At 46.3% G+C, this 15,971-nt stretch overlaps 1 protein-coding gene across 1 annotated transcript in view; it reads right to left on the bottom strand.

The window, feature by feature from the left end:
- Positions 1–3,803: 3,803 nt before the first annotated feature.
- LOC144805633 (uncharacterized) overlaps positions 3,804–15,971 on the bottom strand; it is a 90,586-nt gene continuing 78,418 nt past the window's right edge. Inside the window, exon 4 of the mRNA XM_078672153.1 lies at positions 3,804–3,858. Within this exon, the coding sequence (XP_078528279.1) occupies positions 3,804–3,858 (55 nt within the window). The remainder of the gene's footprint in view (positions 3,859–15,971) is intronic.

Genomic DNA, 15,971 nt, shown 5'->3' on the forward strand with positions numbered 1-15,971 from the left:
GAACATGGAAAAGTTCCTTTCACAGGGTTACTTGATGTAATAGACCTCTGTGCCAAATTTAAACCATTTGATCTAGTTCTGAAGCGTGAGTGAACAATATGTTCTTTTAGATTTTTGTTTCTTTTGTAAGCAAAAAGAGGCTTCGCTAATTTCTGTTCTACGGTACAATTGCTGTTCAAAATGTGCCAATTTGAGTTTATTATTTGTTTGATTTTGGCATCTATAGTTGAGTGTTTTGTAACACAGACCACTTGGTCATTAGATTTTACAGATTTAGGCAGAAGCAAGCAATCTCGGTCGTAGTAGCGGGCACGCTTATAAGAGTGTCTCACCAAACGGTGAGGATACCCTCTCTCAATAAATTTGCTTCTCATCAGTAATGCTTGCCTGTCAAAGTCTGCCAGACTTGAACAGTTTCGTCTGACTCTTAGAAACTGGGAGAATGGTATGGAGTCTTTCTGAGATCTAGGGTGAAAGCTGCTATAATGTAGCAAGGTATTTCTAGCCGTAGGCTTTATATGCAAATCAACTTTCAATACTCCATCGTCATTTTTAATTTCAATATCTAAAAACTCCACTTTCTCGCAACTAATGTGTGACGTAAAGCGAAGATTGGGGTCTGCCTCATTTATCCAAGAGATGAACTCCTCCAAGGTCTCCCTCCCATCGGTCCAGACAAAAAAGATATCATCTATATATCTGGACCAATGGGAGACAGACTCAAAGAAGGGGGCCACCTCGTTGTGGACATATCTTTCTTCAAAAGCCGCCATGTAAATATTAGCGATTGACGGCGCGACCGATGCGCCCATACTTACGCCCTTTACCTGGCGGTAAGTATGGGAACCGAATTCAAAATAATTGTCGGTTAGGACAATTTCCAGACAAGCCAGGAGGAATGTTTTCGGGCAAGGGATGTTGTGCAAATCAATAAACCATGATGTTGTTTGCATTGCTTCGGTCAGTGGGATATTGCTGTATAAGGACTCCACATCCATTGTAACCAGGAGATCCCGGTTGGGATTGAAGGATAGCCCTTCTGTCTTTTTTATCATATCTCCTGTGTCTCGCACATAAGATCTGATTTTGGATATAGATGGGCGCAGGTAGTTGTCTATGAATTTGGACAGTGGCTCAGTAGCCGTTCCTATGGTAGAAACTATTGGGCGATACGGTGGATCATTGGGATTCTTGTGAATCTTAGGCAACCCGTATATACGAGCAGTTTTACCCAAGTTATGGTTTAAAAATTCAAATTCTTTAGTGGTAATGAAACCATCTTCCAGAGCTGTGTTAGTCAAAGACCTAATTTTTTTGGATAAGTTCAGTGGGGAGTATGTTTGGATAGGAGTGTAGAATAACTTGTCATCTAGCATTTTCAACATATTAAGTTCATATTGGGCAGTGTCAATCAGAACAATCCCACCACCCTTGTCACAACTCTTAATGGTTAAGTCTTTGTTAGAGGAGATATTTAGCAGAGCCTGATGTTCATCCTTATCTATATTATAGATCGGTTTCGGGATAAATCTCAATGCCTGATCTAGTTTCTTTAAGATGACCAACTCAAAGGTAGCTATTTCTGGTCCCAATTGTTCTAGTGAGGGACTGAAAGTGGAGGGAAGGCTAAGAGATTTTATGGTGGTAGTTTCTTCGTCATCTCGGCTTTCAGTTATGAAGAACCTTTTAAGACGGATTTTCCGAAAAAATGAGATGATGTCGCAATAGAGTTCAAAGAGATTGGGGGTGGAGTGCGGGACAAATGAGAGGCCTTTTGACAGCAAGGCAGTACTAGATGGATCGAGGTCGATGTTTGAAAGATTAAAAATGGGTATTACATCCCCTGCTTCCAATACTGCCTGTTTCTTGTTTCTCGTACGAATTGGGGTTCCTCTTGTTGTTGCTGATGGTGTTGGGGTTTGTAATTCCCTCTCGGTTGTCCCTGGAAGTGAACCCGGGGGCGTCCTCGTCCCATCCCTCGGTTCCCTAAAAAAGGCTGTCTACGTGCCCCTCTGCCTGAAGGCTGGTTATAGTGAGGTTCAGGTTCATAATAGCCATCATTATCATTATCAGAGTCAGAACTTTGTGAGAATGTATTTACCCGTTGTTGTTCATCACTATTTTCAGGCGTGAAATGATTTTGTTTGTAAAAATCTGATTTTAGGTACGGGTAAGTATTCTCAATTGTAGCATATCTTTTATCTTTTAGTAATTTATCGTTCTCCCTTTTATCGAGATAGCTCGAGAATGACTCTACCTCTTTATTGCACTCGGCAATTTTCTTCATTGAATCCTCTATATTTCCCATCTTTTTAATTTTATCTTCTAGTTCGTCGATGTCTGATCTTACTTCTGCAGCTAACTCTTTCGCAGTTTCCACTATTAGCATCATAAGATCCCTTGAGCACCTACTAGCAATTCTGCTCCATTTATCCAGAAATGCCTTATAGTGTACAAATAGCCCAGGGATATTTCTTACACGGAGACCCATTGGGATAATGCCCAGGCGTAAATACGCCAGCATAAATTCCCCATGAGCCTCGATGCGTGTAAGCTTCTTCTTAAGGTCCAATAGTCTTTTCGTGTCATCATTATGACGTGTGGGTTCACCTGAGGTATGGTTAAATGAACTTGAGGTACCGACAAGCGTCTCAAACTCTTCGTCGGTAAACCCAAATGTTTTTTGAAGGGCCATATTGATGGATATTTAAGGGCAATATTTAAGGATTAATAGTCTTATGGTTGTGACACCAAGTAAAGCAAGGAGAAACTAGATAAAGAAAGTACTTAATACAAAAGCAACAGACCAGCCCTGCACAGACAAGCTGTGGGAAAATAATGCATATATTTAACAAGGACCCCCTGAATACAAAGAATTGTAGTTCCTAGACCAGGGAAAACAAATGAGTGATAGGTATCAATCTAGGCAACAACCATAATAGACATAGGAAGGGACTGAGCTACAACAATAGTATTTAGAAAAATTGTACAATTTTATTCAAAATTATTAACACAGCTTTAAGTTCATGTAATACAGTCAATTTCAATTTTAAAAGTGGCAAATATATCACAATAAAAATAAACAATCAAGGTATCATTAAAATTTCCATACAATTAGATGGATGGATACACGTAAGAATAGACAATTAGAAAAATATATAAACAAGGTGGCAAATTTTATCTCTACGCGCGTTTCGGCGGACCAGCGCCTTCTTCTGGAGCAGCCACGGTAAATCTAAAAGGAAAATGCCATACAATAAAAAATTATACACAATATTATGCATGTTCTTTAGATCCTGATTTTTAACACATCAAGTTTCTAATAACTAATGCTTGTCATAGTAGTCTCAGTTTTTCCAAAACATTTCATCATGTCTAATTAATTTCATTTCGCTTTCCTTGCCTTACTGGTAGTCACAGGATTATAGACCACAATTAGGGTAAAAGACCCGTCGATATCAAGTGCTAGACGGGAAGTCTATCAGGAGTATTGTTGGATCACCACTTCCTATATGTTGTGATATATGATAATATCTATAATACATTCCGTCAAGGTAATGGTTCCACAGACTCGTGCAAATGGGTTTAATGAATGGTATACAAATCAAAATTCCTAATATAGGTTTTATAGTTCTAAGCCCTAGTATAGAGATAAAAATATGTACTTGGGGCATAGCTTAGTATGAATCATTAGTATGGTCTATGGTCACCTATTTCCACAGTGCGAGCATTCATATACTGCTATAGATGTGTAAACCTGGTAAATAGGTACACTTACTTAAAAGAATGAAGTATAGTGTGGATTAATCGATCTGAATCTTATAAGGAATTTCCTTTATCCTGATTTCTGAGATAGTGCTATGAGAAAGAACAGGGTAATGATTTAAAATGGTCCACAGCGTGCTATGCTACGTGTACTATTTGAAGATGATATTTACCTATTTTGGCATAAGTCCAAGGATTCGTTATCAAATATAATCCTTGATGTCAGATAATTCCAGGATTTAGTCTTTTATAATTGCATATATCCTATGGGGTATAGATAAAAATTGCTTTAGAAAATTTAGAAATTTATTATGACTGAGGTTTATACACAATTTAAGATATTGTGGTATTGACTAAGGGCAGTTAGATTACCTGAAAAGTGTAAAAATATTTCATTTAAGCCCGCCAGCCGGAAGTCGCCAATGATTCAAGGAATACTCAAATGTAAAATCAAGCGTGTTATAATCCTCCTGATGTGGGGATCTTGATAAGGATAGGTTCCTGCATATTTCGGGGGAAATATTTCATAGTGAGGGTTTGCTTAACTTTTATATTTATTTAAGCCATTAGATACCATTAATCCATGAAAAGATATAAGTAAAAAGTGGTTACCTTTAGGGTTAGGTTCCAATAGAATCTCAATAGATACGGTTAAAATAACTCCCTGTCTATAGATAAAGACAAAAAAGGACAAAAAAGGGGGGGCCATGTAATTTCAAATGGTGGCGCTAAAGATAATCAAGTTACAGGTATCACATCAGGTGATTCTTACCCAATAGATATTAACAGGGCTCCTGGTTCCGGCGGCGGGATGCTGGGTTTCTGTATTCCTTTCACGACCGATAGAGAATGAGTGCATCTAAGGTCGTCTTTTTATATTGCTCTTAATGCCAAGATGTGATGCAGCTGTACTTGGCAGTGAAAGGGAAAGCGGACTTAGTCGTCCAAGCCATGGAAAAGGGACTAAACGTAGTTAATAATGCGGCCATGTTTTCACGAGCAATATAATGTGGCATATGCATTAAAAAAGAATATAACCATCGAAGATCCTTCAGAGGTGCTGTAAATTTCATGACTAAAAACAGACTTTTTATTAAAAAACGGGCCAGATATTTGATACGATCAAAGCAAAGGTTCGTTTTAAAAAAGATCAAACCCTTAGAATACTCCGATAGGTGCAATAGACGAGGGACTCCCTATAGCAAGGCGGGCCTATTCGTTAAGGTAATAGAAAACGGACTAGCTTGTTTTAAATATGTCTGCCCCTTGGAGTATTGTAGTCGGCACGATAGAAAAGAGACTAAGTGTCAAGGGTGGACTGATTGTCGGTGCAATAGACGAAGGACTCCTTGTAGTAGGGCGGGCTTATTCGTAAAGGTAATAGAAAACGGACTAGTTTGTTTTAAATGTGTCTGCCCTTTGGAGTATTATAGTCGGCACGATAGAAAAGAGACTAAGTGTTAAGGGCGGACTGATTGTCGATGTCGGACTGATCAGTCAGTGCGATAAAGAAAGGACTAGTTCGTTATTGAAGTTGCCCATGATACTAGACCGCAGTATCTTTATGGGTCGAAATGGACGATGGATCTATCCCTAGAGACTCCCCGGTGTATCAGACAGTTGTAATAAAAAACGGACTGTATTACAAATATGGGGAAGGCAAGCCTGGTATAAGGTTGTTTTGTCTTTATATATTATATTCTCGCAAACAATTATCATTGTAGTGATCCTCATAAGAGATGTTTTATATAACTTTAGAATTAATCAAGCTATAACCCTATTAGAATAAGAATATAGGCAAGGGTGTCAAGTTGGAATTATTTGACTTCTAAATAATGAAGGTAAAGCAAATAAATTATAGGTATGGGGATTAAGTCAGAAGTTACAGATTGTGTCCCTAATGAGGAAAAATGAATGTAGGGAATAATTTTCTTCTAGCATATTGCATGTTCCCACGGTAATTCACTATTCATTCCCTCACGGAAGGTATTGAAGACAAATATCCAGAATACCTCCCTTTTCTTTCTAATTTCTGATCCACCTTTGGTGTCAGGCGTATGAATTTTTTCTAAAACTCTCCAAGTGAAGTCTTCTGCATTGTGTCCTTTCTCCAAAAAATGTTTTACCATTGGAGCAGCCAGTTTTTTTGTTCTGATTGCTGAACGATGTTCATTCAAGTGCGTCTGTATTGCTCGGGATGTTTCCCCTATATATCCCAGGAGGCAGGGGCACTGAATGAAGTAAATCAGGTTAGTGGATTTACAGTTCCACATTTCTCTTGCAGTTGCAGAGTGACCTCCTCGACTTCGTGCGAAGAGGTCGCTCCCCCACGCTCTCTGCCTGATCCTCGCAGCGCTTGGGTGCTACTGCTTGCCTGTCCAATTTTAAGTGCTTGGGTATCGTAACTCCGTCTGTCTAGAATCTGAACAAGTTATAGCGCCTGTTACTTTGTACGCTGTATTGCCAGACACTTAATTGTTAATAGCGCTTGTGGCATTGTACGCTGTATTGCCAGATAGTCAATTGTTAATTGCGCTTGTTGCATTGCACGCTGTATTGCCAGATAATTAATTGTTAATAGCGCTGGTTGCATTGTACGCTGTATTGCCGGATAATTAATTCGATAATAGCGCTGGTCGCATTGTACGCTAACTTCACTGTGCTCGAATATAATTTGAAACGCTCGCACTGGTACAGTTTAAAAGTACTATTTCAGTCTGGTTGCGCTGGTACCCCATCTGTGTGCCCCAATCTTGCCCTGCTGCAGGTCTGCTTGTTTTCGCAGCCATTTTGTTTGTTGTGCCTCGTGGACAGCCTCCCCGCCCCGCTAACGCCTCCCAGCTGCTCCTCACTCCCTCGGACTGACCAGGCTCGTTCATTGCCTTCCAACGCTGTGACCTCCTCGACTTCGTGCGAAGAGGTCGCTCCCCTACGCTCTCTGCCTGATCCTCGCAGCGCTTGGGTGCTACTGCTTGCCTGTCCAATTTTAAGTGCTTGGGTATCGTAACGCCGTCTGGCTACAATCTGAATAAGTTATAGCGCCTGTTGCTTTGTACGCTGTATTGCCAGACACTTAATTGTTAATAGCGCTTGTGGCATTGTACGCTGTATTGCCAGATAGTCAATTGTTAATTGCGCTTGTTGCATTGCACGCTGTATTGCCAGATAATTCATTGTTAATAGCGCTGGTTGCATTGTACGCTGTATTGCCGGATAATTAATTCGTTAATAGTGCTGGTCGCATTGTACGCTAACTTCACTGTGCTCGCATATAATTTGAAACGCTCGCTCTGGTACAGTTTAAAAGTACTATTTCAGTCTGGTTGCGCTGGTACCCCATCTGTGTGCCCCAATCTCGCCCTGCTGCAGGTCTGCTTGTTTTCGCAGCCATTTTGTTTGTTGTGCCTCGTGGACAGCCTCCCCGCCCCGCTAACGCCTCCCAGCTGCTCCTCCCTCGCCCCTCCCTCCTCCACTATCTATATATGACAGATGTCTCTTCGTGCAGCGTCCACGCGCAGTGGTCGTGCCCCATGCGCGCCGAAGGTGCCCCAAAGGTAAGCCCGTCTACGCCCGTCCCGCCCGGACCGCGCCCAGCACCAGACCCCCTGGTCCCCGCCGCACCCAATCCACTAGATTCACATATGATGCTGCAACTCTCCTCGCCCTCAACCCCGGACGCACACCACAATGCTGCGAAGCCACCCCAGGACGTACCCACGGCCCTTTCGCCTGCCTCTCCTGCAAGTTCAACTGCTTCAGGACCCTCACCAAATCCACTTCCTCCATACACAGCTCCGACTCTAACCGCCTGAAGTGCATCCTGCTGAACACCCGCTCGGTCCACAGACACGCAACCGAACTCTGGGACCTACTCGACACTGCGTCACCGGACATCGCCTTCCTGACAGAAACATGGATGAACACATCATCAACACCCGACATCGCCATAGCCATACCGGACGCTTACAAGATTATCCGAAAAGACCGCACCTACCAAACAGGAGGAGGCATCGCCATCATCCATAGGAACACCATCAAAATCACGACCAGCTCCGACGATAATCTTGCAACCGCCGAACATCTCCACTTTCAGATCCACACCGACCCTAGGACCACACTTAGAGGCACCCTCATCTACAGGCCCCCAGGAACCCGCACTCAATTCAGCGATGACATCACTGACTTCGTTAGCCCACATGCCCTCGCCTCCGAGAACTACATTCTTTTAGGAGACCTCAACTACCACCTTGAAAACAAACACGACAGCAACACCTCCACCCTTCTGGACAACCTGGCCAATCTCGGACTCAAACAACTTGTTGACACCCCCACCCATGTAGCCGGACACACGCTTGACCCTATCTTCACCTCCAGCAAGCACATCTCCTTCGATCGCACCACAGCTCTCCATTGGACAGACCACAGCTGTCTTCACTTCAGCTACAAAACCACCCTGACCCACAACCGCCCACAACCTATTCCTCGGAGAAACTGGAACAAAATCACCTCCGACCAACTCCTCACATCACTCAACCAAAACCCTCCCACCCTCTCATTGGACCCAAACCAAGCGGCCACCAATCTCAAGCAATGGATCACCCACAGTGCTGACGAATTAGCACCCCTGAAAAAGCACCAGATCAAATCAGCCAGCAAAAAGGCTCCCTGGTTCAATGATGACCTTAAAAAAATCCAAGAAGCTATGCCGCTCTCTGGAGAAAACATGGAGGAAAAACCCAACCACCGACAACATGGCCACCCTCAAAGCAGCCACCCGCAAACACCACCAACTGATTCGATCCGCCAAGAAATCAGCATTCAAGGATCGTCTCGACAACAACACCCACAACAGCAAGGAACTTTTCAACATCGTCAAAGAATTCACCAACCCCACCGCAGCATCTAACGACATCACTCCCTCCCAAGACCTCTGCGATGCGTTATCCTCCTTCTTCTACAACAAAATTGCCGACATCCACAACAGCTTCGAGAACACTCCCAGCGATCAACCATCCCCACCCCCCTCAGATCCTACTCCGCCAACTAACAACCTTAGCGCCTGGAACCCAATCACCACTGAAGACACCATCCGCCTAATGAACTCAATCCACTCTGGCTCGCCAACCGACCCCTGCCCCCACCACATCTTCAACAAAGCTGACTCCACCATCGCACCCCATCTCCGTGATGTCATCAACTGCTCGTTCAACTCTGCCACCTTCCCAGAAAGCTGGAAACACGCCGAACTCAGCGCCCTCTTGAAAAAACCCACAGCAGACCCCTCTGAACTTAAAAACTACCGACCCATATCCCTCCTCCCTTTCCCCGCCAAATTCATTGAGAAAGCCGTCAACAGCCAGCTCGCCGCCTTCCTTGAATCCAACAACTCCCTCGATCCATCTTAATCTGGGTTTCGAGCCAAACACAGCACCGAAACCGCCATCATTGCAGCGACAGACGACATCCGAACACTACTGGATAACGGAGAAACAGCGGCCCTCATTCTACTCGACCTCTCCGCCGCTTTCGACACAGTCTGCCACAGCACCCTTATACAACGCCTCAACAACATCGGCATACAAGGAAAAGCCTTGGGCTGGATCATCTCGTTCCTCGCCGGGAGAACTCAAAGAGTCCGACTTCCCCCATTCAACTCAGAGGCCACTGAAGTCATCTGTGGAGTACCTCAAGGATCATCACTCAGTCCCACCCTCTTCAACGTTTACATGAGCCCACTCGCATCCATCGCACGCCAACACAACCTCAACATCATCTCCTACGCCGACGACACCCAATTAATCCTTTCCCTCACCAAAGACCCTAACACCGCCAAAACCAATCTTCACGAAGGCATGAAAGAAGTAGCCGAATGGATGAAACATAGCCGCCTAAAACTCAACTCAGACAAAACGGAGGTGCTCATCCTAGGATCTTCCCCCTCTGCCTGGGACGACTCTTGGTGGCCTTCCGCTCTGGGCACAGCACCCACACCCACAGATCACGCACGCAACCTTGGCTTCATCCTAGACTCCTCTCTCTCGATGTACAGACAAGTCAACGCAGTCTCATCCTCCTGCTTCAACGTACTTGGCATTCTCAAAAAGATCTTCCACTGGATCCCCCTCGAGACAAGAAAGACTGTCACCCACGCACTGGTCACGAGCCGACTGGATTATGGTAACACACTATACGCCGGAATCACAGCAAAATTACAGAAAAAACTCCAACGCATCCAAAACGCATCAGCGAGACTCATATTGGACATCCCTCGCCAAGATCACATCACCGGACACCTAAAAGACCTCCACTGGCTTCCCGTCAACAAAAGAATTACGTTCCGTCTTCTCACCCACGCACACAAGGCCCTCTACAATCTAGGACCCGAATGCCTCAACACTCGACTGTCCTTCTACAAACCCACCCGCCAACTAAGATCGTCCAACCAAGCCCTCGCCGCAGTCCCGCGCATCCGAAAATCCACCATGGGTGGCAGATCCTTCTCCTTCCTGGCTGCCAAGACCTGGAACTCACTCCCCACTCACCTCCGCCTTACTCAAAACCACATCTCCTTCAGAAAAGAACTTAAAACCTGGCTATTCGACAAATAATGTACCCCTTCCCCAAGCGCCTTGAGACCCTCTGGGTGAGTAGTGCGCTATATAAATGCCCGAACTTGAACTTGAACTCGAGTACCCGCACTTTAAACAGGCCACCACGCCCCATAACTCACGGCGCTGGACTGTTTTACCATCCTAATGGGGTTGACAGCATGCAGACACGATAATGAGACACTGCACATCGTAACAGGTGTAGGAAGGTGGATACCTGACTATGGTTGCCCCCAACTTTTTGCCTGGTGTTTTGCTGGTTTTTCGACTTAGTTGACCTGGGGCCCTGCTATTCAGGACCCCAGGCCCACTGCTCTCTCTGTAAACTGGATTCCATGTACTCTAGGTACATATCTAATTGGTACTGGGCCTCCTTATCAGTCCCTGTACAGTATACCTTAGGAATCCAGGGCATGGGTGTACCCAGGGCCTACCAGGGGCTGCAGCATGTATTATGCCACCCCTGGCTGGCCACCCAAATCTGACACAACTGGCTGCACGACAGCTGGGGCAAGGTGGTGTAATCACCATTTGCTTTAGATATAGTATTCCTATATCTAACCCTAAAATGGACACATATATTCCTATCAGTCACTCCTATGGCAGGCCTTATCAATCCTGAAGGCAGAGTGCTTGGAATTATGTGAGATGGTGCTCTGGCATGAGCTGAGCCCGTTTGCAGCTTGCGGAACCAAGTCCTAATAGCTGTTCCATGATAACGCTATACCATATACTCTTAAGTGCATTATGTACCTCGCGGTCAAATGCTAACTTTGGTATAGCATTATCAAAACATGTCGAGTAAGGTATCATACGAATTGGAATACTAACCCCTCGTCAATTCTGCCAACGGGGTTAGCATTCCACCCTTCTAGAGGGATACGACATGTATGTAACTGTGAACCCCGGTTAAAGCTAACTCGAGCCTCAGCATCAAAAAATGGATGCTGCCACCACAGACACAAGTCTGACCTCCTGCTGCTGGGAGTCCTTCCAGCGAGGAGAGCTCGGACAAAGGGTTTCCTATCAGGGGCGGTGCTAGCACCATCCCAGACAGGGTTTTGTGTATCCCAGGTAGGCAGGGCTGAAAGGAAGGTGACTGCAAGTGGCACCCCGGTGCTCACTGTGCATATGCCGGCTCAAACCAGTTCCAGGGGCACACCAGCCCCTGAGCTGGGGAGAGACTGGACAAAGGAGAGGGGTGTAACTACCCCCCTCCTGGTCCCACCCATGGGCAGGACCTAGTCGCGTGCCAGCTCCTTTTCTTAAGATAAAGGGAGGAGCAGGCCCCCTTCCCAAATTAGATAATTCTGAATCTTGACTACTTTCCATGAAAGAACTCTTGAACATTTCTGAAGACTCTCCCTTGTGGCTAAGGAGTAGCCACCCTGCATCAGCGGGCACCATCTAAGCGCTGCGGTTTGCTGTAAGTCTCTCCTCCGGATCAAGACTGCCCAGCTCGACGAGACCCGGATTCCCTGCCATCTCTGACCTCTACCTGCCTCTACAGCTCAGCTGAGATTCGTGGGTGTGACGAGACCTGAGGGACCGGCCATCTTCAAAACCTGCACGACGCTTATCCAGCACGACAGCCGAGGGATCCTCGAGTGAGTGCTTTGGGGTTTGAGAAGCCCTAACCCTAAGCAGCTCCAGCACCGAAGACCAGCCCCCCCAGCATCCACGAGATCTGCGTGGGGCCCTTCTGCTCTTTGCTGCTTCCCGCGTTGTCCGGTCACTTGCCCGTTGGCTAGTGGCCCTCCTGACAACGTACCACGACGATTACACCGCTGGTCTGGTTGCTCCAGACTGGCCCTAGCCCCCTTCCAAGAGAGGAGCCCCCTGGACCCTCCTGGTCCACTCCAGACGCCATCTTGAGTCCACCGCGTGGGCTTGCCTTTGCCAAGGTTTGTTGCCCCAATCCTGGGTCCAGCATCGCCGACAGCAGACACCTTCGTGGGACAGCTCGCCCCTCCATCCTGGTCGCCGACAACGCCTCCTGGTCCGAGAGACTGCAGAGCACTGCGTCGCCCACTCACCTGGTCGAGGTGACTTCATCCGGTGCCATCCTGGTGCCCACATAATCACTGGCTAGTGATTAAGAACTGAGTCCCCTCTGCTTTCAGGTCGTCTTCAACTCCGATCCAGGCTTGGATCACTCCGAACATCTTCACTGGTCGCCTGCCAGCAACTTCTTCTTTCAGGCTCCATAGACTTCAACGAGGATTCCCGACGTCTTTTGAACCCTATGCAGCCGCTGCCCCTGGGCTAGGTAACTTGAGTATTTCGGTGCTCCAGCACAGGTTCACTATCCAAGTGTCCAGATCCTTTTTCGTTTTTAGTCTACCTAGTCGGATTCGTCCGGAAACAGTAACTTTAGAAACGCTAGCATCCATAGACTTCTTCCCGCATCCCGCGTGAGAGTGCACACTCTGCACCCGATCTCCCTAGGCCTCCTGCTCCTAACCTAAGAGTTCAGTAGTGTAGCCCTAGCGATCCTGAAGCCTCTGGATCTTGTTACTTACCTGCTAGTATTTCACATTCCACTTTTGTAGTATATGGTTTTTCGTGCCCCTCGGGCATTTGTGTAAATTGTAAAACTTGAAGTATTTTCTTAAGAGTTTTGTATTGTGCTTAGCTCCCTGACTCATAAAGAGTTCAGGGTAGACTTGTTATAAATAAATACACTTTATTTTTCATAACAACTTGTGTGGTGTCCTTTCACTTGGTGTTCAAGGGGTATATGTGATGGTAAAACAGCTGGCTTAACACGCCCTCTAGAGTTTAGCCTAAAGACTGCTCTTGTCCATGCTACTAGGATAGCTGGTCTATAAGGTTGACTTACAACCAATCATCAATAAAGGTCGTTTGGAATGATACACAGTGATCACTAGAATAGTGAACACTATATATCAGGCCAACTTCTCACATTGGTGAGTAGCGGTTGGGATTTGAGCTTGCTGTTGATTTACCACACGTATCCTAAGAATATCATTTGAAAGATCACATAAGTACCAAGGTACATATAACTTAGCTTAGAATACTCTGAGTTCTACTGAACCAGCTGTTGTAGTGTCACAGGGCCTAGCACACCCTGACTACAACTCTAGCAAGGGATCAGTAGGTAAACCCATAGTGTAGGTAGGTGCATCACTTACACCACACTAGAAGCATGTCTGAGGAGAATCTACACAGACTCCCCTGGTAGTCATTGACCCTCCACAGGTCATGTCCAGATATGCAGCCCTTAGCTTTCAGGAGATGAGACAATTGTGTACCTCCAGAAAGCTAAAACAGGGTTCTAACCCTACCACTCCTTTTCTGATAGGTCTCTTAGAGACTTATGATGCCAGGAGGGCTTCTAACACAGGCCCTCCTAATCCAGATGGGAGTATGCCCCCCTTAGAGGGAACCCTTGGTGACCCAGACCTCCACCTCCTAGATACAGACAATCAGGAGGAGGCAGAGTCATCAGGGGACGAGGCAGCCAAAGGTCCAGTATTAGTCAGCAGACCAGGGCCAACTTAAGCAGGCATGAGAATGGAACTGGGGCACCCCCAGGCCCACTCTCAGGCAGGCTTAACACTGGGAATGGACGAGTTAGGTCTCTATCCAGAGGCTCTAACAGATCTGTTCACACCCATGTCTCTCAGGCATCTTCTAGGAAAGGGATGACATCCCCTCAGAGAAGAGAGCATGAAGCTAAGATGAGGGAGGTCCATCTGAGGATTGAAAGGGAAGAACTTGCCCTTGCCAAGGGAAGAACTTGCCCTTGCCAAGGAAAGACTTGCCTTTGCCAGAGAGCAGGAATTGAGTGGGGCACACCCCACTGGTGGCAGCATTTTACCTAGAGATAAGGACAGGAGTTTAGACACTAGACACCTGAGTAAGATAGTGCCCCCCTTTAAACAAGAGGATGACATCCACAAATGGATGACTGCTCTGGAGAGGGCCTGCACTGTCCAGTGCGTCCCCCAGAGTCAGTGGGCAGCTATATTGTGGCTCTCCTTTGAAGGCAAAGGTAGAGATAAGCTCCTCACTATTAGAGCTGAGGATGCTAACAATTACCAAGGCCTGAAGAATACACTGATTGATGGGTTTGGCTTAACAACTGAACAGTACAGGTTGATGTTCAGAGACACCCAGAAAACTCAGTCTCAGGATTGGACTGACTTTGTTGATTGTGCCACTAAGGCTTTTGAAGGCTGGCTACTGGGAAGTAAGGTTACTGATTTCAAAGGATTGTATAATCTAATTATGAGAGAGCAAGTCTTAAATAATTGTCAGAACCAGTTATTACACCAGCACCTGGTAGACTCTGATCTGATCTCTCCACAGGAATTGGGTAAGAGGGCAGACAAATGGGTCAGAACCAGGGTTAGGCCTAAGAACCAAGGTGGTGACCAAAAGAAGGAATCAACCAAGCCTCAAGAGAAGGGTGGGAATAAATCTTCAGATCAAACCACATCAGGGCCCCAAAAATCCTCTGAAGGGGGTGGGTCCCAGAATCCTTCCAATACCCAAAAGAAACCTTATTGTCATACCTGCAAACAGGTAGGCCATTACAAAACTGACATCAGTTGCCCAAAGGCCAACAACAATAAGGAGAACATACCCCTAAGTAACCATTCCAAGCCACCTGTTACTACTAGTAGTAATCCCCCAGGTGGTGGGAGTGCCCCCAAGAATTTGGGTGCATTTACTTTGGGAGTTCCTGGGGACTCTGGCCTAACCAGGTCCCCTGACTTAGATACTCTTGTCTGTGAAAATGGCATGGGGTTTGCCAACTTCACTGCTTGTCCCAACACTTTGAGCAAGTACAGACAGGAGCCCCTCATCAATGGTATAAAAGTTGAGGCCTATAGAGATACAGGGGCTAGCATCACCATGGTGACTGAGAGCCTAGTCCCCTCAAGGCAACTTTTACCTGGAGCCACATACCAGGTGACCAATATTGATGGAGTGCAGACAGATCATCCCAAGGCAGTGGTCAATCTCAGCTGGGGAGGTGTCACTGGCCCCAAGAGAGTGGCAGTGTCATCAAACTTGCCTGTAGATTGCCTACTGGGGAATGATTTAGAGATCTCAGCCTGGGCTGAGGTAGAGCAAGAAACCCATTTTAAAATGGTAAACCTCCATGGTAAGGTTAGTGGGGCAGTGATGGCCACAGCCCCAGTCCAAGATGTCCTCCCTGAACAGGTCAGGAGGGCTGTGCCAGTCACAGCCCAATCTCAGACAGATTCCTTCCCTGAACAGGTTGGCACGGCTGTGATGATAACAGCCCATACCCAAACTGAGTCCCTTCCTGAAAAGGTTGGTGGAGTTGTGATGGCCACAGCTCAAACTCAGACAGATAATAGTGTTGTGAAGCCTGAAACAATGGATCACTCCACTCAGACAGAGAGCATTGAGGAGGAAGAGAAATCTCCCTCCCACCAGACTTTAGGAAAGGATCAGCCTCCTCAGGGAACTGACCTGACCCCTTGTGAAGAAACTGCCCCAGAGGTAGTCAGGCCTAGCCTGGCAGAACCCCTGAGGTCAGTGGACCCTTCCAAGGTGGGACCCAGTCTGGAGCAGGTAACCTGCCCCTCTCTACCCTGC

The sequence above is a fragment of the Lissotriton helveticus genome (genome assembly GCF_964261635.1).
Source record: "Lissotriton helveticus chromosome 1_1 unlocalized genomic scaffold, aLisHel1.1 SUPER_1_unloc_17, whole genome shotgun sequence".
In the NCBI taxonomy this organism is placed as follows: Eukaryota; Metazoa; Chordata; class Amphibia; order Caudata; family Salamandridae; genus Lissotriton; species Lissotriton helveticus.